Below are 22,917 nucleotides of genomic sequence, written 5' to 3' on the forward strand. Positions count from 1 at the left end.
CTCCAGCCCTTTTTTTTTTTTTGGCAGTTGAGGGGCTTGAACTCTGGGCTTGGGCACTGTCCCTCCACTCTTCAGCTCAAGGCAAGCACTCTACCACTTGAGGCACAGTGTCAATTCTGGTTTTCTGGTGGTTTATTGGAGATAAGAGTTTCATGGACTTTCCTGCCCGGGCTGTCTTTGAACCACAATCCTCAGATCTCAGCCTCTTGAGTAGCTAGGATTACAGGCAGGAGCCACTGGCGCCCTGCTTTCCTAGCTTTTTTTTTTTTTGCTCAAGGCTGGCATTCTGTCACTTGAGCCATGGCTCCACTTCCAGCTTTGTACTGGTTAATTGGAAGTAAGAATCTCACAGGCTTTCCTGCCCAGGCTGGCTTTGAACTGTAATCCTCAGATTTCAGCCTCCTTAGTAGCTAGGATTACAGTCATGAGCCAACACTCCCAGCTCAACTTTCCTTTCTAATCCTCTGCCACACTTTGGTTTCACCCCATCATTGCTCCCTGGGAACCTGTCCAGAGCCTCCTCCTTACTGGCTTTCTGACCTTTATGCTTACTTTATCATCAAATTCATCCTGCATTACCGCAGCCACTGCAAACTGTACAGCATGCGTCTTGTGTCACTCACTGCCTTGTTTACCCTCTATGACTCCCCATGGCCCTCTATGGTCTTCATCATGGCTCATTAGGCCCTGTACCATGTGGACTCTTCGCATTTCAAGAAGAGCCAGGCCACATTCTCATTATCTTCTCTCTTTCCTGCCTTGTACTCCTTGTCTCATCCCATCACACACTCCTATACCTCCTCAAGGCTCAGGTGAGGGGCTACTTCCTCTAAGAAGCCCCCTCTGATCCCATTCTCACCCAGGTAGGATGTAGGACCCTTACCTGTACATTAGCACTTAACTACCTTGTCCAGAGACTGAGCCCTCAGCTGTCTGGCTTCTCAGTTCCTAGCACCTGCATGGCACACTGTAGGCACTTTTTTTTTCCCCTCCTTGAACTCTGGGCCTGGGCCTTTCCCTGAGCTTCTTTTGCTCAAGACTAGTAGTTAGAGTTATAAGCATGAGCCACTGGTGCCTGGCCATTGGTACTCTGCTTCTCAGATGGGTGGGTGAATGGGTACATGAGTGGATGGGTATGTGAGTAAATGGATGGGTGGGTGGGTAGATGTATTTGTGAGTGGGAAGGTGGCTGGCTGGCTGGATGGATGGATGGATGGATTTGTGGGTAGGTTGGATGGATGGATGAGTTTGCAGATAAGTGGATAATCAAGATGAATGAATGGGTAAGTAAGCAGATGGATGGATGAACAGGATGGACGGATGGGTGTGAGTAGATATAGAAGCTGTGTGGTGTATGGGAGAGGCTAAAGACATCATGCAGTGAGAAAATTTGGAGACTTGGCCAAGTCCATGTCCTCAGCAGGCTCTGATTTCCTTGAGTGTAAAATGGCTGGTATGGAGGTAGAAGTCTGAAAAAGCAGCAGGTCAGGTACACTGAAGACAATGCTTCGGAACACATCTGTACAGAGTTCCTGAAGCCTTAGAGAGGCTGCCTTAAATCTAAACGTTGCTGTTAAGCAAGTGTGTTCACCCAGGTTCTTGGCTTTCTATGGAGTGCGGTACTCATGAGTTCCCTGTTGTTTCTCTAGGATGAAAAGAGTGTAGCAGGGAAGAGGCTGCCTTTCTTGATGTCTAGTATGCTGGATGGTCCCAAGATACATAAAAACTTAAAATCCTACCACCTGGCCAAAAGGCTTCTGCCCCAGTCTTGCCATAGAAGTCTCCCTCTTGGGCCACAGCCACTTTTGGAAACTGAGTTTAAAGTTTTCAAACCTTGGGCTTGACCCAGCAGTCATAAATCACAATAATTCTATTAAGCCTCTTTTTATTACGTGGTAGTTTCTGCTACTTAGGAGCTGTGTCACTTTAGATAAATGCCCCAACCTCTCTGTGCCTCATCTATAAGATGAGTTAAGGTGTGTAGACTGCTGCTCAGAACAAGGCCCAGCATATGTAAATCCTGGGTGAGAATTAGTCATGAGCATGAGGATGCCAAGGCATTTCTGTTTCCATTTTCTCATTGTCTCTTGGTTTAGTCCTGTGAGATGGGTTTTTAACTGCTTTTCCTACTTCAGGAAAGGAAGAAGAGGCCCAGAGAGATGGGGTGACTCACCTGAGGTCACACAGCAAGTTAGCTTCTGGGCCTTGGGTACTTGGTGTTCTTTACAAAGACTCATGTGAGACTCTGGTCTGGAAAAAGCCAGCTCTGACCAGGGTGGAACACAAGAGACCTTTCTGAAGGCTCCTTCCACAGGCCTGGAGCTGCAGGGCCTCCAGCCAGTCAGCCAGGTTGGTTCCTCCCATCGTGCCAGCCAGGGCCCTGGGCCTCTGTGCCAGGACAGCATGTCTGCCCACCCAGGTAGTGACCAGCTGCTCCTGAGGCCCAGGGTGGGAGCCAGGTTTCTGTCACTTCTGGGAGCTCTGGCCCCAACTCCTCAAAAGCCAGGACCAATAGGGGGAGTTTTAGTCCTTTCCTTCTGTTAAAAACAGAATACCAATATTTACCTTTTCAAAAGGACAGCTAAGTCCTTGCTCTGCCCCCCTCTGCCCAGGGCTGCACACATGATTTCATTTCAGTGCTGTTTTGTTAAGAGGATGACTGGAGGGCTGGGAAGGTGGCTCAGTGGTAGAGCGCTTGCCTTGCATGCCTGAGGCCCTGGGTTCAATTCCTCAGCACCACATAAGCAAAAAGAAAAAAGCCGGAAGTGGCGCTGTGGCTCAAGTGGTAGAGCACTAGCCTTGAGCTGAAGAGCTGAGGGACAGCGCCCAGGCCCAGAGTTCAGGCCCCACAACCGGACCAAAAAAAAAAAGATGATGACTGGAGGACTTTCCTGGGAGAGAGAATAGAGAGGAAAAGGGACATGTTAAATCTTGGGAACCTTTGAACACTAGCCCTGAGGTTCAGACTTAGCCTTAATGGTAGCTGCCCATCAGGTCAGGTCCTGGTTGCTGTGTATTCAGTGAGGACCGGCCTGGAGGGGGTTTCAGGCTTGGTTTACCCCCAGCTTTGGCCATCAATGCCCTCCTTTGTAATGGGTGTGAACCATGTCCTGCCCATTAGGGAATCAGAGCAGCCAGCCTTATCCCATCCTACTGGGAAGGTGATGGGGCACACACCAACCAGCCATCAGCCAGTCGGAAGGAACAGCGCCTATATAAGCCTGGTTCCAAGCTCTCCCTCAACCACTGTGGGCACTCAAAAGGGCAGATCCTCCCTCTTTTTGTTATTGTTTGCATTTGATTTTTTTTGCAAAACAAGGTCTCACTTTATTTCCCAGACTGTGCTCAAATTTGCTATGCTACTCAGACTAGCCTTGAACTTTTGATCTTCCTTCCTCAGCTTCCAGTACTGGGATTACCACTATGTCTGGCTTCAAAAATCTCTTAGTAAGCATCACATGCTCAGGTTAAAAGGACATTAAAAAAATTAAATGTGCTGGGTGCCAGTGGCTCACATCTGTAAATCCTAGTTACTCAGAAGACTGAGATCTGAGGATCGAGGTTTGAAGCCAGCTGAGGTAGAAAGTCTGTGAGACTCTTATCTCCAATTAATCATCAAAAGAAAGCAAGAAGTGGGGCGGGGAAGGTGGCTCAGTGGTAGAGTGCTTGCCTTCCATGCATGAGGCCCTGGGTTCGATTCCTCAGCACCACATAAGCAGAAAAAGCCAGAAGTGGCCCTGGGGCTCTAGTGGTAGAGTGCTGGCCTTGAGCTGAAAAGCTGAGGGACAGCGCCCAGGCCCAGAGTTCAGGCCCCACAACTGACCCCCCCCAAAAAAAGTAAGAAGTAAAATAAAGTAAGAAGTGGGGCTGTGGCTCAAGTGGTATAGCACTAGCCTTAAGCAAGAAAAGCTTGAGCACATTGTCCAGGCCTTGAGATCAAGCCCCAGGACTGGCACCAAAAAAGAAAAACTAAACAAAACCAAAAAAAAAAAAGTATCCTTTTTTAATTCACTTTTATTTTTTCTTTCAGCAATGGGGATGGAATGCCCAGCCTAGCATATGTTAGGCAAGTTCTATCCCACTGAGCTATAGCCCACCTCCTTTTCCCCTTGAATCTTACGTCATGGAATTTCCCAGCTCTCTCCCCTATTCCCCTCCAATGGACATTTAGGGGATCTCCAATCTTTCCCTGGAAAGCCTGTCTTTGTGCAGATGACTTTGGGCTGAGGTACAGGGCACATGTTTCTATTTGGCTTTTTATTGCCAGAAGCTCCCTAAAGAGGTTGTACCAGTTAACCCTTCCTAGCCCCAACGGAACCAGGACCCCCTTCCACCCTCTCATCAATTAAGTAGAAGCAGCACATCATGTCCACACCTGCTCTGTGTCTGGAGAACTAAACAGGTCTTTTCCCTGAAGATATAGTCACAGGGCTGGGTCCGTTAGGACTAAGATCTCTCCTCCCCAGTTGTGGTCCAGAGAACAGCTGTGACTGTCTGGCCTGGAGCCTCAGGCCCTCCCTGGACCACACCACAGCCTCAGATGTGCACATCAAGAGAACACCAGGACTCTGGCAGGGTAGATAAGCCCCTGCCTTGGGGGACAGGATGCTGCTCTGCAAGCAGACCTTCCTCCTCAGTCCCAGGATGCCCAACAGTTGTCTTAGACACTAGCAGCTCCCCAGAGAAAAGAGTACAAGACTTACTCCTGGCTCTCCATGGGGGAGGGGCACTGGACTATGCAGCTGGGTATTGAGCCTCCACTGGCTGCCAGAACCATTTAGTTTCACCATTTAGCATGCACATGTGATTCACAGAGGATCTTCAAGATGATGAACAGGAAGCACAAAGGACTTAAGTAAATTGCCCAAGGCCACCCTTACTAGAGCAGGGATTGGAACCCAGAGCTGTCCAGCATCATCAGGGCCGGCCTGGTCAGGGTGGGCAATGGAGACCAATGCTGGCATCCTTCACTCCAAAATCAGTCCCCTGTCCCCTGTGATCCCTCACAGTGGGCTGGTCTGACCTCTCTAGAACTCCCTTCCAAGGAATAGGAGAAGACTGCCTCATCCATGCTGCTGACTGGCCAAGAGGGATTCTCCTGCAAGTTTGTCATTCATCAGCTCTGGGGTCAGGCCAAGTTAGCTATGTACAGCTGGAGGAGGCCCCCTTCCCCCAAGCTGACAGACTGGAAGCCAGGGGGAAAGAGAGTTCTGGAAGGGTTTGGTGCAGTTAGAGACAAGGCCCAAGGGGGTGGGAGCTGGGCCTGGGAACAGGGAGACTGGGAATAGAGAAGCTGTAGACTATGAGCTGGAGTGTTCTGTTCACCCTGGGAGCAGAGGAGTAATATTCAGAACAGTCAGATGCTGGATTCCAACAGCTGCCCTCGCCTCATTTTTTCCTCTTAAATACCTCCATGTTTCATGGCTGTTTGGGAGAGGGAAACTGGCCAGTTGTCCACTCAGACCCAGAGCAAGACCATAGCTGAAAACCAAGGCAAATATTTTCCATCCTGCGGAAGCTTCCTTTCCCAGGCAGCCTCTAAAGCAGCAGCCAATGGCTCATGTCTGTCCCCAAATTTGGTACATCTGATCACCAGGCTGGCCAGGGAACATGACAGGCACAGCAGTTCCCACCTTAAGATGGATATCTTTAATATCAAAATCGGGGCTGTTAGTCTTTTGGGGGGGAGGGGTGGTAATCAATTCCTAACTCTGCCAGGCCCTAAATATATTTGTAGTGTCTTCACCACAACAGCGGGCCCCACACGCTTGACAGTCACAGTATGTGGCTGCCTGACACTGGTCTTCAGATGAATAAATGAGACCACATGAACTTCAGTCTCCTGACAATAATTCTAAGGCCTCTGAGAGCCAGATCCCACTTGGGACTCTTAAGGAGCCTGGAAGCATGTATGTGGATCAGTGGTAGTTGACTGTTGACTTTGTTCTCCAACCCCCTCCCCCCCCCACTGCAACTCTTACTCTTTTATCTCCGGAAAACCCATGTTCAGAAATTTCCAGAGTTGTCAGGGAATACACTTTGTCACTGATCGGTGGTATGTCTTCAGGTGTTTATATTTACTGCTGCCCTAGGGTAGCCCCTTGTCAAGTCTAGGGGGCCCCTGAGGTTTCAGTCTGGAACAGCCCCCTTCCCTCTCTGAAGCTGTTTCCATGTCTGAAATTTGAGGTGACCTTTGCAAGGTTTGAGGGTAAAAGGTTCCTTCCTCTTCTGTCACCTGGGGGCCAGGTACAGGCAGCAGTAACAGGTACTGAGAACTTTCCAGATCAGAGGGAGGCCCAAATCTAGTATAGCTGATTGTGGGGAGCAGCTCTTTGAGGACCCTTCCGACCCATTGGCCTGCTTGTGATTAAGGTGCCATGTCCCCCTCTTCCTCCTGGACCCACTTTGCTTGCAGGGTGGGCCTACCCCAGGGTGTCACAGCCAACCCCAACCAGTCACTGTCCTGCATCTGTGCTCCACCTGTATCTCCTCCCTGCCTAGCAAGAGAAAGCTCCCCTCCTCCCCCAGACTGCTCCCTCGGGGTGGGGCCCAGCGGAACCCCAAGCCTCTAGGCCCTTTCTTCCATCCTAGCTAAACCTCAGAGAGAACTGCGTCTCAGGTTCCCAAACAGGCGGTGTTCTTTCCTGCCGCTAAGCCAGGCAGCAACCAGCGGCTGGAACGCCCTGCTTTCTTCTCGGCCCACCACTTCCGCCACTTTCCCTCCTCGGAGGCTGCCACCCCACCTCCCTCGGCGGGGCGGGGCTGTAGGGGCCCCAGCCCCGGGGCTCCGGGATTGCGCACGGAGCAGTCTGGAAAACGTCAAGGACTGGGGGACTGGGAGGAGATCCAGTCAGAGCCCCAGGGATGGGGGGGTGGGGTGTCGGGGGGCTCAGCCTTGCCTCTGCTGACCACCTCCTTCACGGGCAAGGAATGGCTGGAGATTGGGTGGGTGACCATTGAGAGAACTGGGTAAAACTTCCTTCGGCCTCGTTCCCCTCGGTCTTGGGGACTGAGGCAGAGCGGGGGGGGGCGGGGGGAGCGGTCTCCAGAGGGGTGAGCCTGAGCAGAAGGGCAGGAAGAAGTAAGCCACCTTCACCAGCCCCCTGTGCGCCCCTGGCGCGGGTGGGGTCCCCCTTTGAAGTAGTCGGTGTGGCCAGCCAGCTGCCGGTTAAATGGCCTGTTTGTTTGGAGTGGCTTGGGGAGGGGACTGGAGGTGGGGGAGCAGCGCCCCACTTGGCGCCGCTGCTGCCCGAGGGTCCGCGCGCGTTGGGAGCTCCAGCTTCTATGTGATTGAAGACAAGGGTGGGCGTTGAGCAGAGAAGGCCGAGAACCGGAGGGGGCTTCGCGCCCAGGACCGGCCGCCCCCCTCCCCTAGTTAGCGGGGCGGGTGTGTGGGGGGGGGAGCAGAGCAGGAGCCGCCTCTCGCCGCCACTCTGCGCGCGGGGTGGGAGGGAGAGAGGGAGGCGAGGGGACGAGAGCGCCGGGCTCCCCGCCCCCATCCCACCCGGTTCCAATATTTCGCTGAAAGGCACGCGGCTCCTAATCGGTCCTTTCCAGGCTGAGATTTAGCCGCGCGATGCCCGCGCAGGGGCGGGGGCCGCGGGCCGGGGGAGGCGCTGAGTCCGGAGCCGCCGAGCGAGGTGAGGAGCCCCAGTCCTCGGCTGGTGGAGCGGGCGGGCGGGCGGGCGGGCGGGCGCGTAAACCCGAGAGGCAGATATAGAAAGGGGGGCAGGTTAAAAATAACCCTCTCCGGCTGGGAAGCTCGCGCGCGCTCTCTCGCCTCGTTCGGTGCCAGAGGACTCCAGGGGAGGTGGCGTTGGGGAGGGCAGAGCGGGATTCCCCCTCCTCCGCCGCCGGGCGGGGTGCCCGCCTGCGCGCCGCGGCTGCACGTGTGTTAGGGCCGCGCGCCCCGGCCCCTCACCACCCGACCGGTGGGCGCCCCCTCCCCAGGACCGGGCGCATCTGGCGGCGGACCCCGCCTGCAGCCTTGCGCGGCTGGAGGGAAGCGCTCCATTATTCATTATTTACGAGCGTTAATAGGTTTTGAGGCGCTGGGGGTGGGGATGGAGGGCGAGGGCGCAGTGGGGACCCAGGCGTTAGGGGAAGGAGTGGGGGAGCGAGGGGGAAGGGCGGGGGCGGGGCTGTGGCGCTGGCCTGGAGAAAAGGTCTCCGCCTTTGGTCTGAGCGTCCGAGGCGCGCGTCTCCGTCTGGTTCCTCCACGTCTCTGGGCGTTGGGGCGCGCAGGGCTCCGCGAAGGCCCCTCTGCCTCTGTCCTCCGCGCCCTAGCCCTTCCTGAGGCGTGGGGAGGAGGCGGTGGGTCTTACTGCCGGCTTGTGCGCCCCTCGCCGCAGCCGCCGCCTCCCATTGCAGCCCCGGCCTCATTTATCATCATCTTTGGTCAAGTGGAGTGTGCAAGGAACAGCTGCTTCACTCGGCTGACTTCCGAGGGCGGCTACAGCAGGAATCAGGGAGATGAATGATGGGGTCTGGGAGGGGGGGTGCGCAGCCCCCCGGGGTCCCCGCGCAGGCTGGAGGGCGGCAGGAAACGTCCAGGGCCGCCTCTGCCTCGTGGCGAGTACAGCGCCCCCCCCTTCCGCTGCCCCAGCGCCTCCAATTACTGCGGATCGGGGACCAGGGACGCCCCAGGAGGTGGTCGGGGCGCGGGAGGGGGGACGCCCTTCGCCGGCGGAGGACGGACCGGCGCGCGGCTGGCGGAGCCCGAGGTCGCCGTGACCTTGCTGGGGTCAGCGGGTTGGGCTGCGGAGGAGGCGGCGCGGCATCTTTGGTGGCGCTTTCCGGATTGGCGCAGAGGCCGAGAAACAAGGCGGGGGTGTGCGGGGAGGGGTGGGGGGGACACAAATAGAAGGTGAAATTTTACCTGCCCCTGAGGGAGTCCTGCGGATTTTCTGCCGGCAGCGGCAGGCGCTCTGCCTTTGTCTTACACGACTGAAACATCTGTTGCAGAGGGGCGGTGAGGCCGCAAACAAACCCCCACACACCCCGCGCGACTCTCCCCCAACCCCGGTTTGGCCCTGCCGGGGGCTCCCGGCCTCGCAGCAACGCATTAACCCTGCTTGCGCTGGGGCGCACGCCGGGCCGGCCCCCTGCCTCCATGTGGGGCTCTTCGCCCCCGCCCTAGAATGAGCCCTGGCTGGGGCTCCCAGTGCCCTTCCTCCAACCTGAAACGGCGCCGTGGCACCGATCGGGGGTGGGGAGCAGTGGGAGCTGGTTGGGGAAGGGTTAATGGCCTAGTCGCAGACCCTAATTGTCAAGAGCCGGGCCCCGCTTCGTTTCAATTACCCTAAGTAGAGACTGAATGCGCAATTAACGAAGTCAGCTTGCCAACTGGAAAGCCGTCCCCGCTTTCACAGTGAGCGGAATACTCCACCAGCTGACTTGGAAGAAGCAATTTCCTCCTCCTCTCTCTCCTCTCTCTCCCCTTTCCCTCTCTCTTTCTCCCTCTCTCCCTCTTTTCCAGCCCCCTCCCTCTTTTTCGCTCTCCTTAATAATAAAATTATACCAAGCAGTTTGCGGTGTGGCAGGCGGCCAGAAAAGCGTTTCTTTAAACGCCGCCGTCTCACAATTAGGCAGCAAGAGGATTTGACACGCCGTGGCGGCCTGACAGGCGGCTTCCTCCCCTGGGGGCTGGGGGGAGGGAGGGGGCGCCAGATCCCCCCCCTTCGCTCCCCCAGGTGGAACTGGGGCTGGGAGGGGCGGGCAGGCTGCGCCTCCCCGGCTGTCAGATGCTGTAGGAGGGGGCGTTGGAGGCAGGGCAGCAGGGGTGGTTCCGCCCGGCACATTCCGCGGCTCCCGCGGGAAGCAAGTGCGTCCAAGAGGAAGGCCTTGTTCCCCTGTTTCTGTTTGATAGACAGCCACTCTGGGGCACAGAGCTGCGGAGGAACTCAGCCCTGCTGGGCCTGCTGGACAAGGCACTGACCTTCTCTGGGCTTCCATTAATCTTTGCAAAATGAGAGGGAGGTTTGAGGATGTGCTTGGCAGAAAGTGGGGGGAGGGGAAAAGAGGAAACTAGCCAGAAACCCCTCCGCAACTTGAGGGACAGATGGGGTGGGAGTGGGGGGAGGGGGGCTCAGCCACACCAGAGATGTCAGACATTAGTCACAATGCAGGACTGGGCAGGACTGCCAAAGATCAGAAGACAGAACGTTGTCTGTCTCCTGCAGTCAGGCTGAGGTTAGGGAGGTCCAGAGAATTGGGCAGAGGTGGGAAGTAGCCTCAGAAACCTCTCCTTGCTCTTTGCCCTGGGAAGGCTGCTGCTGACTCACCCCTCCTCAGATGGTCAAGTGCTCCTCCATCCTCCACATCCGCTGTGTATTGTAACTTTATCTTCACAACACCATTGACAGGGGTGGTGCCCTACTGGGCATCTGCCTCAGCAGGCAGGGACATGCTGCTCTTCCTGTCCTGGGCACCCTGCTCAGCCCCACCCCTACTTAAGCTGAGCAGAACTGGGCCCCAGGAGCTGAAGGGTACAAGCATTGAAGAGGCTTCAAACTTCACCCTTCCAAGTTGGCTATCTCATGTGTCCTGGCTTCCAAGACATCATCAGATCTCCCTTTGGGCCTCTTCCCTTTGAGGCTGTGATAAATTACATAATGACACTCAAAGCAGATCTTGACATGCCTCTCATCCTGTGCCCCTCTCGCCCTGTATGTCCTTATAGGCATCAACTCAGGCTCCTTTCTCGACTTATAGCTTAGGACCAAACAGAAGAAGCCCCTGCCCTCATCCCTCATCAAATTCCATTCTAGTGTGGGAGATGCGTGGAAAAAACAGCTCATTGTCCCACTAATTGTGTAATTAACACTTTAATGAGCACCTTTGAGGAGCCTGGCCAGGGCCCCAGAAGAGTGGGAGGCAGGGCCTCACCCTGTCTGGTATGGCGTGCTGCCAAGGCCATTGTCACCCTCATGGACCTGAGCTCCTACGTGGGCACATCCTTTGCAACACTGCTGAATTCCATCCTCCACAGGATCAAAACTGCGTGGGCCTCCTGCACCCTGGACACCCACCTCCTCCACTCCTGTGCTTTCCTGGTTCACACTGCTCCTAGAGCTACTCACAGGCCAGAGAACCTTCTAACTCACTATGGGCCCAAACCCACAAGGGCCTGCCTTTGTCCATGCTAAAGCTCCCTCTGAATCAGCTATTTCAGCTTGTGATCAAGTATAGCCACGGACAGGTTCTCTTGAATTCTGGGTGGGTTTTTTTTTTAAAGCAGGGCCTTTGATTGATAACATTTTTTCAAATGAAATATGCCCCTTTTGTAAAATTCTAGCTTTTTAAAGGAAAACACTCAGGTGCTGTAGCGCTCTAGGGTCCCATTCTGTCATAGCAGCAATGTCATAGTAGCAATCGGCTGGATGGCCAGGATCTCCAGCCCCGTTTGCCCATTTCAGGTAAGTACCAGGGAAACGTTCATGAAATGAAAGCTGTGGCCCCCAGTGCTGTTGTTCCAACCCAGTCCTGGATATTGGGGGTAGAGGGGGGGTTTTGGTCCTGGGGTTTGAACTTGGGGCCTGAGCACTATCCCTGAGCATTTTTGCTCAAAGTTAGTCCTGTACCACTTGAGCTACAGCTCCATTCCCAGCTTTTTGCTTGTTAGTTGGTGATAAGAATCTCACACTTTCCTACTCCAGCTGGCTTCAAACTGTCATCCTCACATCTCAACCTCCTAGTAGTTAGGATTATAGGCCTGAGCCATCAGTACCCAGCTTTGGATGTTTTCAGAGTTAGTGTTATATTTGGAGCATTATTCAACAAATATTATTCTGGATGATGAGAATATGGCTGTGACCAAAACAGGCAAAAATCCTTCCTCTCATGGTTCTTTTGTGCTAAAAGAAGAGAGACCAATAATAACAAGTCACAGTTTATTTCAAGAAGGTAAGTGCTTTGGAAAAGAAGTTGGGGAGGGGGGTGCTTGGAGAGGCATTACAAACTGGTCAGGAAAGGCCCCTGGAAACAGTGACAGATGAGCAGATTTGCAGCTGGTAGTATGTGGTATTCCCTGCAGAGGACATCACCGGTGCAAAGGCCCTGAGCCCCAGGGAAGTGAAAGGCTTGCCAAAGTCAAAAGTCAGCATTCATACAAGCCTACTGGTTTGGCATTTCTGTGTGTCCTCATCCCCAGGGAAGCAAGCCATGCTTGTGAGTTGCAGAAGACAAGCCTGGAGCGAAGCTGGATGTGCAGTTATTCAGGTTTATATCATCCATATCATATATACTCCTGCAGGTATATGAATAGTTGGGATTTGGGTACAGAGAAGAGCAGAGAAGCCTGCAAGCATCCCTGTGGCTTCTCTTAGGCCCCTCTGTCCGGCTCCTTGAGTTTGCTGGTCCTGAGACCCTAATGACATCAGCCTGGCCAGGAGCAGGGAGGATGGGCTATGGACCCAAGCCCTCTCAACATCTGCACCGTGCAGGCAGCCCCCTCCCTCTTCTCCTTTCCTCATTTTGACAGAGATGATGCCTTTTATTCAGTGGTGAATAAAATGATCTTAAAAAATTATCTACAAGAGACCAAGGAGTGGATAATTGTGCTATTGTACTCCCCAGGAGGACCCTGGATATAACAGCAGCAGCTTCAGACCCCAGACCCAGCCCACTCACCTCACAGCACGTGTTGGGCTGTTGGCCATCTGCCCCAAGGCCTCTGCACTGTGGGCCCCTGCAGCACCAAGTCTCCCTGTCGCTGGCTTCATCCAGGAATGGGAGCAGTGGGGCAGGGGGTGAGTGTGTGAAGTTAAGGGTCCTAAGCTCAGTGCAAGCTTCACAGGCTGTGCAGGAAGCAGGGGTCGGAGGAAGGCTGTACCTGCAGGGGTTAGATAGACCCTTCCAGGAGATCCCATTTGAGGACTTTAATAGATCTTAGCTCTGTCCCTAGAGGAGACAGCATTGGTGGGTGGGAGAAGGATAGCTACTCCAAACATCTGGTCAAGAAACTTGCTCCTATCTCCAACATCTTCGAGTCTTGAGCCCCACCTTCTCTGGAAGTCACTAGTCTCACAGAAAGCAGACTGAGGCATCTGCTTTTCACTCCACTGCTTGCCTTACTACTCAGGACCCCGCAGGCCCTGCAGAGAGGCATGCTGGGCACCTCATGGGGTTCTCCCAAGACATGGGTAGCTCATAAATGTAGAAGTGTTACATGGGAAGAACCGGAGAGGCCATGCGTTGGGTTGGGGCTGCTTTGTCTTCTAGGGCACAACTGTGTATAGGGCACAACTGGTCTTTCTGACACTTCAGGAACCCATCCCTTCTTTCCCATCAAACCAAGGCCCTTAGGACTCATAGACCCCCAGATAGCAGTAAATCTGGCTGATGATTTATCCTGCTCATTCAGCTCCCATACATTTATTATTCCCATCCACAACAGATGGGGAGACCCTGGTGATTCCAAACTTCTCCCAGGACCCCAGCCTTACCCCTTCCCAAGCCTCCTGAGGCCCTGTAAATCCTCCCACCCCTGCTTCTGGCTTTGAATGGGTTGGGCTTAATTCCCCCCCCCCTCTGCAGCTGCACATCAGGAAACCAGGGTATAAAACAACTTTGAGTAAGTAGGTGGAATAGGACCAGTGGCCTAGCGGCTGACAGGGAACAGGAAGTTCCTCCTCCCCTTTCTTTCTACCCTCCCTTTCTCTCAAGAAACAATTCCCTCCCAATCCTTCTCAGCTGGGCTTTTTTTTTGGGGGGGGGTATGGGGCTCCTGGTCTAAGACTCAAATTTGGTATAAGATGCTTTCTCTGATTGGCTGATGCTTTGGCCACATGAGCCAACTTCCAACCCCTGGACTCCTTTAGGATCCTCCCACTGGCCTGCAGCAGCTTTGACCCCAGGTCCAGCCATTTCTTGGACTTTGAGAGGCTCTTGGCCTTGGGGCCCCTCACTAAGGCTGCTCAGGGGACAGTAGCCATGCTGACAGAGGTGGCCAATGACCATCATTGCCTGCTAGCCGACCTACATATGGTGGGCCTGGCTGCAGGTAGATGAAGAGAAGGAGGAATAAATTTGTAAGACCTGAAAGCTTGGAGTGGAACTCAGTGGGAGAGTGCTTGCCTAGTGTGTCCAAGGCCTTAGCTTCATCCCCAGTCCTGCAAAAAGAAAAGTGGAACCTGACTTACCCTCTAGGCCTCACAGGCTACAGAGCAGATAAGAAATCCATCCTCACCCCTTAGCTCAGTACCTTTGTCTTGCTGTCCTTCGTCAAGACATCTTCCTCTATGGGGCTGGGAAGATGGCTCAGTGATAGAGTGCTTGCCTTGCATGTATGAGACCCTGGGTTCGATTCCTCCACACCATATAAGCAAAAAGAAAAAAACCGGAAGTGGCACTGTGGCTCAAGGGTTAGAGCGCTAGCCTTGAGCTGAAGAGCTGAGGGACAGCACCCAGGCCCAGAGTTCAGACCCCATGACCGCACCCAAAAAAAAAAATCTTCCTCTAAAATAGGAATTCCTTGCATGGGGTCCAGGCAAAGGAGCATCCACCCTTACATGTCCCTGGGATACTAAGGACTTCACTTTGTCTATAAAAGGGACAGGACAGTCCAAGCACTGAGTGGGCAGCCTGTGCAGAGGCGATGCCCAGCAGTCAAGGGTCTCCTGTAACCTTGGAGCCTTCAACTCTTTGAGGGTAAAACTGTGCCCAAGACTGAGGGCTTACCCTAGTAGGGACTAGGATCTCATCATGCCCCTCCATGCATTATTTCATGGCTACATAGCTGACTTTGAGGTCTGTGACCAGCTGCTGGGTCCAAGGAAGTTCCCGGACACTGGAATGTGAGGACTGAAGTCCTAGCACAGACCCTGTGGAGCATGGCCCTGAGCTCCAGCCCTGCTGGACCTAGCTGGCCTCTCCATCCAGGGGCCTAAGATGACCAGCTTCCAGGAAAGGCATTAAGGATGAAGTAGTCCTGTGAGTGTGGAACTTACAGGGCTCTCAGAACCCTCCTGCCCACCAGGAGCTCCAATTTTCCAGGGAAGAAGCAGCTAGGAGCAGAGGGAGGAACCTGAGGCACAGGCCCCACAAGAACCCTGTATATGTAATGGCCCTTCCTGTGGTCCCCACTTCTGAAGCCTCCTCCTGCCCACTTGGCCATGTCTTCCTTTTTCCAGTTTCAAAGGTCACGGCCATCCTGTTAGTCCTACTTGGGGCCCTCTTTTGTCCCCTTCCAGTCTGTTCCAGCTCTACTCCCTGCCTCTTTCCCCCTCCTTGTCCTTTCCTAGTGCTCTTGAAAAATAATCATAATCACAATAATTAATAACAACATGGCCCATGGCAGGCCTGAGGCAGCTCTTAAAGAAGAAACACTCATTTTCTCCTGGCTGAGCTGGTGGGACCTCTCAGGTCCAAGAGGTGGCTGTGATGCCACCATGCCTTTGTTCCTGCATCCTTCCTTCAGCTTGGGCTTGAAGGGTGGTGTTGCTTGCACCCTCCATCAGGCACTGGGCCTCCTGTATTTTAATTGAACTGTCTTTTCTTAGAGATAGATGTTTCGCCACATCCAGCTGCTCATGTGTATTGGGAAACCCGCCTGTAATCCAGTTCGGCTAAATTAAAAGACGCAGCAGCTGGACTGATTAAACAGGGAGGGGAGATTTGGACAGAGCAGGCAGGGAAGGGGACATTGCTAATGGCACCCCCCCTTTTTAAATAATGTTTCTGGTAATGCATTTGGGAGAATGTGAAAAAAAATAAAAAATAAAGCCGTAGAAATGTTAATGATATCCACAGGACACTCAGCAGGAAATGAGAGTGATCTGGGACTAATAAAAGCCGAAATGTAATTTGTGCAGATATACGAGGGAGGTGCAGCCTTCCGAGTGGTCCTGGGTTTGCGCATTCTGGGCTCATAAATGCACACCCAGGGAGGGCAGTGAACTGGCTCTGGCTTTGGAACGGGTTTGGAAGGGCTCTGTGCCAGACCCTGAACCTCAGGGTGGCCTCCTCTCTGAAGGGGGCAGGGGCGGGGCAGGAGGCACAGGGCTGCCCCACTTGACTAGGAGCTGCCATCAGCTCCTCCTCCAGGAGTGTTTCGTTTGTTTTGTTTTGTTTTTGTCGGTCATAGGGCTTGAACTCTGGGCCTGGGCACTGTCCTTCAGCTCAAGGCTCAAAGCTAGTGCACTACCACTTGAGCCGCAGCGCCACTTCCAGTTTTCTGGGTGGTTTATTGGAGATAAGAGTCTCATGGATGTTTCTACCCGGGCTGGCTTTGAACCGAGATCCTCAGATTTCAGCCTCCTGAGTAGCTAAGATTATAGGCATGAGCCACTGGTGTCCAGCTCCTCCAGTAGTGTTTTATCCAAGCTTCCAGGTGGGGATTGAAGCAGGTCAGAAGGGCAGCCACTACTTTGTGCTGGGGACAAAGGAGATGAGCCCAGGGAAGGAGAGGCAGAAGGCTTTGACAAGCTGGTAGGGAAGGACTTGCCTTGGGAGCAGCTGGATCAGGACAGATGTCTCTGGCAGCCTGCTCTACTGGACTGTGGTCTCTTCTGACCCCTTCTCTGGATTGGTCCTTAGACACTGAATGAGGATGTCATCTTTGATGGGGTCCAGACCAAAGAAGAAGGGTGGCTAGATCTCCCTATTCCACTCTCCTCACTTCACATTTCTCTTTCTTTTTTTATTTTTGTTGGTCGCGGGGTTTGAACTCTGGACCTAGGCACTGTCCCTCAGCTCTTCAGGTCAAGGCTAGCACTCTACCACTTGAGCCATAGAGCCACTTCTGGTTTTCTGAGTGGTTTATTGGAGATAAGAGTCTCACAGACTTTCCTGCCCGGGCTGGCTTTGAACCTCGATCCTCAGATCTCAGCCTCCTGAATAGCTAGGGTTACAGGCGTGAACCATCCGCGCCCGGCTTATTTCTCTTTCTTATTCCCACATTTGTTTTTCTTTCTGTGGCCCCTCAAAGAACCCTGGAATCTGTGCAGCCCTACCCAAGCCACCCCTCCTTTTTTTTATGTGTTTGGTAACAAGAACAGGAAAGTCCTTGTTCTCCTCTGGGGCCCCAGGCCACACAGGCTGAGCAAGTGGAACTCTTGTTCTTCCAGTCTCTGCTAGGTAAATCCAGAGCCTTCTGAGACTCAAGGCTGCTAGCCATTCCTCACCTGATTCCTGAAAGCCTGGAGCGAGCATCCCTTTCTCTTTGATCCCTCCTTTGAGAGTTTTCTGGGGTGATCAGGGCAGCCAGTCTGTTGGGGGAACCCTGAGCCCAGGCACCCAGGTCTGGCCTGTGTTGCAACCCCAGCCCTGCTTCCCTGAATAACCCGGCTTAGCTGTAGGTCGTTTCCTGACCCAGGGCCCTGCTCTGGGGCAGCTCAGACTCCTGAGCCCAGCTCCTAAAATCATAACCAGATGGGGTTCTCAGTGCTCCCTGCCCCAGCCCTGACCTGTGGAGACTGGGAGGGGCCCTGCCAGGAGGGATGGGACTGTGTCACACCATGCAGGAGGGGCCTGGGCCTGGGCGCTCTTCCGTGGCTGTGGGACTGCGTCTGTCTCCAATTAGTATGCGCTCCCACACTCTGGGCCACGTAATCTGTTTATGCACCTATGATATCAAAAGAGGAGGCAGGTGCTGCTGTCCTGCCTTCCCCCGAGTCAGGAAGGGACGCTTTCTGACTACAGTGGCTCCACAGCCCCCAGTTGACGTCTGCTAGCAGCAACAGACAGAGTCCAGATGGCATGGCAGTGATGGGGAGGAGGAGGAGGAGGAGGTGTGTGTGTGTGTGTGTGTGTGTGTGTGTGTGTGTGTGTGAAAGAGAGAGAGATGCCAGTGTGGACGTGTGTGTGTGTGTGTGCGTGCGCGTGCGTGCCTGGGTATGTGCTGTCATGCCAGGCCTTGGTAAGCAGCCTCCCCAGGATGGGGGCAGGGGCAGATCTTCACGGATCCCCCCAGCGTGTCTGGGTCACGCTCAAGCACGGCTGCAGGGGGACTAAGATTAGAGGATCCAGCAAGCCCCAGGGGACAGGAGCCTGAATTGCCTTGCTCTGCTAAATGATTTTGAGCTGTCTGCAAGGGCTGGGAGGAGGGGAGTGCAGGGGTGGGGGAGCCAGCTAGGAGGTGGGTGGGGTAAAGTGGCTGCTCCCGGGCGCCCTGGCTCTGGCTGGATCTCTTTGCACTTCTCATACTGGTGGTGGCTGTCCTTGGCGAGGCTCAGCTGCAGGCGCAGTGGAAGTGGGAATTAGGGAGCACACCTTCTTTCACCAGAAGTTGTCAATATGTGTACAGCTGGTGGGGAGGCTCTGGCAGGGCGAGAATATCAGGGGCCCTTCATAGGCTGGGGAGGTGGCTGGGAGGGGTGCTGGCTGAGGCCGAAGGACAAGGACAAGGCCCATCTGAATAGCTTTCCCTCCCCCACCCCCTGCCCTCCATCTCTCCTTTTTCTTTTCACAGATAACCAGCCCGAGTCATGCAGTCTTTTCGAGAAAGGTGTGGTTTCCATGGCAAACAACAGAACTACCCGCAGACCTCACAGGAAACATCGCGCCTGGAGAATTACAGGCAGCCCAGTCAGGCTGGGCTAAGCTGTGACCGGCAACGGCTGCTGGCCAAGGACTATTACAGCCCACAGCCTTATGCAGGTTATGAGGGTGGTGCCAGCACACCCTCTGGCGCAGCAACCACAGTGGCTGACAAGTACCACCGAGGCAGCAAGGCCCTGCAGGGGAGGCCGGCTTTCCCTGGCTATAGCAGCGTCCAGGACAGCAGCCCCTACCCGGGACGCTATTCTAGTGAGGAAGGTCTGCAGGCCTGGGGGGCTCCACAGCCACCTCCCCCTCAACCACAACCCCTGCCAGGAGGGGTGGGAAAGTATGAAGAGAACTTGATGAAGAAGACAGCGGTGCCCCCAGGCAGGCAGTACTCCGAGCAGGGCACCCAACTTCCCTTCCGGACTCACTCTTTGCATGTCCCCCAGCCTCCGCCTCAGCTGCCACAGCCCCAGCAACCCTTGGCATACCCCAAACTCCAAAGGCAGAAACTGCAGAATGACCTCGCCTCTCCCCTGCCTTTCCCCCAGGGCAGCCACTTTCCCCAGCATTCCCAGTCCTTCCCCACCTCCTCTACCTTCTCCTCGTCTGTCCAGGGTGGCAGCCAGGGGACCCACTCTTACAAGAGTTGCACAGCACCGTCTTCCCAGCCCCATGACAGGCCACTGACTGCCAATGCCAGCCTGGCCCCGGGGCAGCGGGTCCAGAACCTTCACACCTACCAGTCAGGCCGCCTTGGTTATGAGCAACAGCAGCAACAGCAGCAGCAGCAGCAAGCACTTCAGAGCCGGCACCATGCCCAGGAAACCCTCCATTACCAAAACCTCGCCAAATACCAACACTACGGACAGCAAGGCCAGGGCTACTGCCAGCCGGATGCGGCCGTCAGGACTCCAGAGCAGTATTACCAGACCTTCAGCCCCAGCTCCAGCCACTCCCCTGCACGCTCCGTGGGCCGCTCACCTTCCTACAGCTCCACCCCATCACCGCTGATGCCCAACTTGGAGAACTTTCCATACAACCAGCAGCCGCTCAGCACCGGAGCCTTCCCCACGGGTATCACCGACCACAGCCACTTCATGCCCCTGCTCAACCCCTCCCCGACCGATGCTGCTGGCTCTGTGGACACGCAGGCCAGCAACTGCAAGCCCCTGCAAAAGGACAAGATCCCTGAGAACCTGCTGTCAGATCTCAGCCTGCAGAGCCTCACGGCCCTGACCTCCCAGGTGGAGAACATCTCCAACACCGTGCAGCAGCTCTTGCTGTCCAAGGCTGCTGTGCCGCAGAAGAAAGGGGGGAAGAACCTTGTGTCCAGGACTCCAGAACAGCACAAGAGCCAGCACTGTAGCCCTGAGGGCAGTGGCTACTCGGCAGAGCCAGCAGGCACACCACTGTCCGAGCCACCGAGCAGCACACCACAGTCCACCCATGCCGAGCCCCAGGAGGCGGACTACCTAAGCGGCTCTGAGGACCCTCTGGAGCGCAGCTTTCTCTACTGCAGCCAGGCCCGTGGCAGCCCTGCCAGGGTCAACAGCAACTCCAAGGCCAAGCCTGAGTCTGTGTCTACCTGTTCTGTGACCTCACCTGATGACATGTCCACCAAATCTGATGACTCCTTCCAGAGCCTGCACAGCACTCTGCCGCTGGACAGCTTTTCCAAGTTCGTAGCAGGCGAGCGAGACTGCCCACGGCTGCTGCTCAGCGCGCTGGCACAGGAAGACCTGGCCTCAGAGATCCTGGGGCTGCAGGAGGCCATCGGGGAGAAGGCTGACAAGGCCTGGGCCGAGGCTCCTGGACTGCCCAAAGATGCCAGCAAGCCGCCCTTCTCGCTGGAGAACCACAGCGCTTGCCTGGACTCCGTAGCCAAGACTGCATGGCCACGGCCAGGGGAGCCAGAGGCCCTGCCTGACTCCTTACAGCTGGACAAGGGTGGCAGCACCAAGGATTTCAGCGCAGGGCTGTTTGAAGACCCTTCTGTGGCCTTTGCCACCCCTGACCCCAAAAAGACAACCAGTGCCCTGTCCTTTGGCACCAAGTCCACTCTTGGGGCTGCTGCTCCAGACCCCACCGCGGCAGCATTTGACTGCTTCCCAGACACAACCACCGCCAGTTCGGTGGACAGTGCCAACCCCTTTGCCTGGCCAGAGGAGAACCTGGGGGATGCTTGTCCCCGGTGGGGATTACACCCTGGTGAACTCACCAAAGGCCTGGAGCAGGGCGGGAAGACCTCAGAAGGACTGGGCAAAGGGGAGGCCCATGAGGCTTCGGCCTGCCTGGGCTTCCAGGAGGAGGAGCCCTCGGGGGACAAGGCAGCCCTGCTGCCTGGGGATTTCAAGCAGGAGGAGGCGGGCGGGGTGAAGGAGGAGGCGGGCGGGCTGCTGCAGTGTCCCGATGTGGGCAAGGCTGACCGGTGGCTGGAGGACAGCCGACACTGCTGTTCCGCCACTGACTTTGGGGACCTGCCACTGCTGCCAGCCCCTGGCAGAAAGGAGGACCTGGAGGCTGAGGAGGAGTACTCGTCCCTGTGTGAGCTACTGGGCAGCCCAGAGCAGAGGCCGGGCCTGCAGGACCCACTCTCACCCAAGGCCCCGCTCATCTGCACCAAGGAGGAGGCTGAGGAAGTGCTGGACTCCAAGGCGGCCTGGGACTCCCCCTGCCACCTCTCTGGGGAGTCCGTCATCTTGCTGGGCCCCACAGTGGGTGCTGAGTCCAAGGTCCAGAGCTGGTTTGAGTCCTCCCTGTCCCACATGAAGCCAGGTGAGGATAGGCCTGACGCAGAGCGGACTCCAGGGGACTCTGCCTCCTCGGACCCCTCCCTGGCCCCCAAACTGAGCAAGCCCGCTGTGCCCGAGGCACCGATTGCTAAGAAAGAGCCTGTGCCACGGGGCAAAAGTTTACGAAGCCGGCGGGTACACCGGGGGCTGCCTGAGGCCGAGGACTCCCCATGCAGGGCCCCTGCGCTGCCCAAAGACCTCTTGCTCCCTGAGTCCTGCACGGGGCCCCCACAAGGACAAATGGAAGGGGCTGGGGCTCCAGGCCGGGGGGCCTCAGAAGGCCTTCCCAGAATGTGTACCCGCTCCCTCACTGCCTTGAGTGAGCCCCGCACACCTGGACCGCCAGGCCTGACCACCACCCCCGCGCCCCCAGACAAACTGGGGGGCAAGCAGCGAGCTGCCTTCAAGTCTGGAAAGCGGGTGGGGAAGCCCTCGCCCAAGGCTGCATCTAGCCCCAGCAACCCGGCTGCCCTGCCTGTGGCCTCAGACAGCAGCCCCATGGGTTCCAAGACCAAGGAGACGGACTCCCCCGGCACACCTGGCAAGGACCAGCGCTCCATGATCCTCCGGTCCCGTACCAAACCCCAGGAGATCTTCCACGCCAAGCGGAGGCGGCCCTCTGAGAGCCGGCTCCCCAACTGCCGTGCCACCAAGAAACTCCTTGCTAACAACCACCTGCCCACCACGTTCAAGGTCTCCAGCAGCCCCCAGAAGGAAGGTCGGGTGAGCCAGCGGGCAAGAGTCCCTAAGCCCGGCACAGGGGGCAAGCTTTCAGATCGGCCCCTCCACGCACTCAAAAGGAAGTCAGCCTTCATGACGCCTGTCCCCACCAAGAAGCGGAACCTCGTCCTACGGAGCAGCAGCAGCAGCAGCAATACCAGTGGCAGCGGTGGGGATGGGAAGGAGGAGAGGGCTGAGGGCTCCCCCAACCTCTTCAGGAGGGTGTCCTCCCCCAAGAAGGCCAAGCCCAAGGGAAGTGGTGAGCCTCCCACCAAGCCACCACCCCTGGAGACCCCTGACACCTGCATCAAGCTCGCCTCCCGGGCAGCCTTCCAGGGTACCATGAAGACTAAGGTGCTGCCACCTCGGAAGGGCCGGGGCCTGAAGCTGGAGGCCATCGTGCAGAAGATCACCTCGCCCAGCCTCAAGAAGTTTGTGTGCAAAGTGCCAGGGGCCCCTCTTGGGACTCCTCTGAGTCCAGCCCTCCCGGACAAAGACCGTGGTGGGCTCAAGAGTGCTGGGGGCAGCCCAGCTGGGGCAGAAGAGGGTCTGGTAAGCATGGGTACTGGGCAGAAACTCCCGGCGGCTTCGGGAGCAGACCCGTTGTGCAGAAACCTGGCCAACAGGGCCTTAAAAGGCAAGCTCGTGAACAGTAAGAAACTGTCCTCACCTGACTGTTTCAAAAGTGAGGCCTACCCACCCGCAGAGGCCCTGCAACCCGGGGGGACTGCTCTAGCACCGAAGAAGAGGAGCCGGAAAGGCAGGGCAGGAGCACCAGGACTTTCCAAAATCCCACTGGAGAAGCGGCCCTATCTTGGCCCAGCTCTGCTCCTCACTCCCCGAGACAGGGTCAGCAGCATGCAGGGGGATGTCGAGGACAACTCTGGTGGTGGTGGTGGAGGAGGAGGAGGAGGAGGAG

The 22,917-nt window shown here is 55.8% G+C and overlaps 1 protein-coding gene across 1 annotated transcript in view; it reads left to right on the top strand.

The window, feature by feature from the left end:
- The window catches only part of Rai1 (retinoic acid induced 1), an 84,181-nt gene that overhangs the window by 49,278 nt on the left and 11,986 nt on the right, over positions 1-22,917 (top strand). The window contains exon 3 of the mRNA XM_013016485.1: positions 18,410-22,884. Within this exon, the coding sequence (XP_012871939.1) occupies positions 18,426-22,884 (4,459 nt within the window). The 5' untranslated portion in view covers positions 18,410-18,425. The remainder of the gene's footprint in view (positions 1-18,409; positions 22,885-22,917) is intronic.

This window comes from Dipodomys ordii, unplaced genomic scaffold, assembly GCF_000151885.1.
Source record: "Dipodomys ordii isolate 6190 unplaced genomic scaffold, Dord_2.0 Scaffold31, whole genome shotgun sequence".
Taxonomy (NCBI): domain Eukaryota; kingdom Metazoa; phylum Chordata; class Mammalia; order Rodentia; family Heteromyidae; genus Dipodomys; species Dipodomys ordii.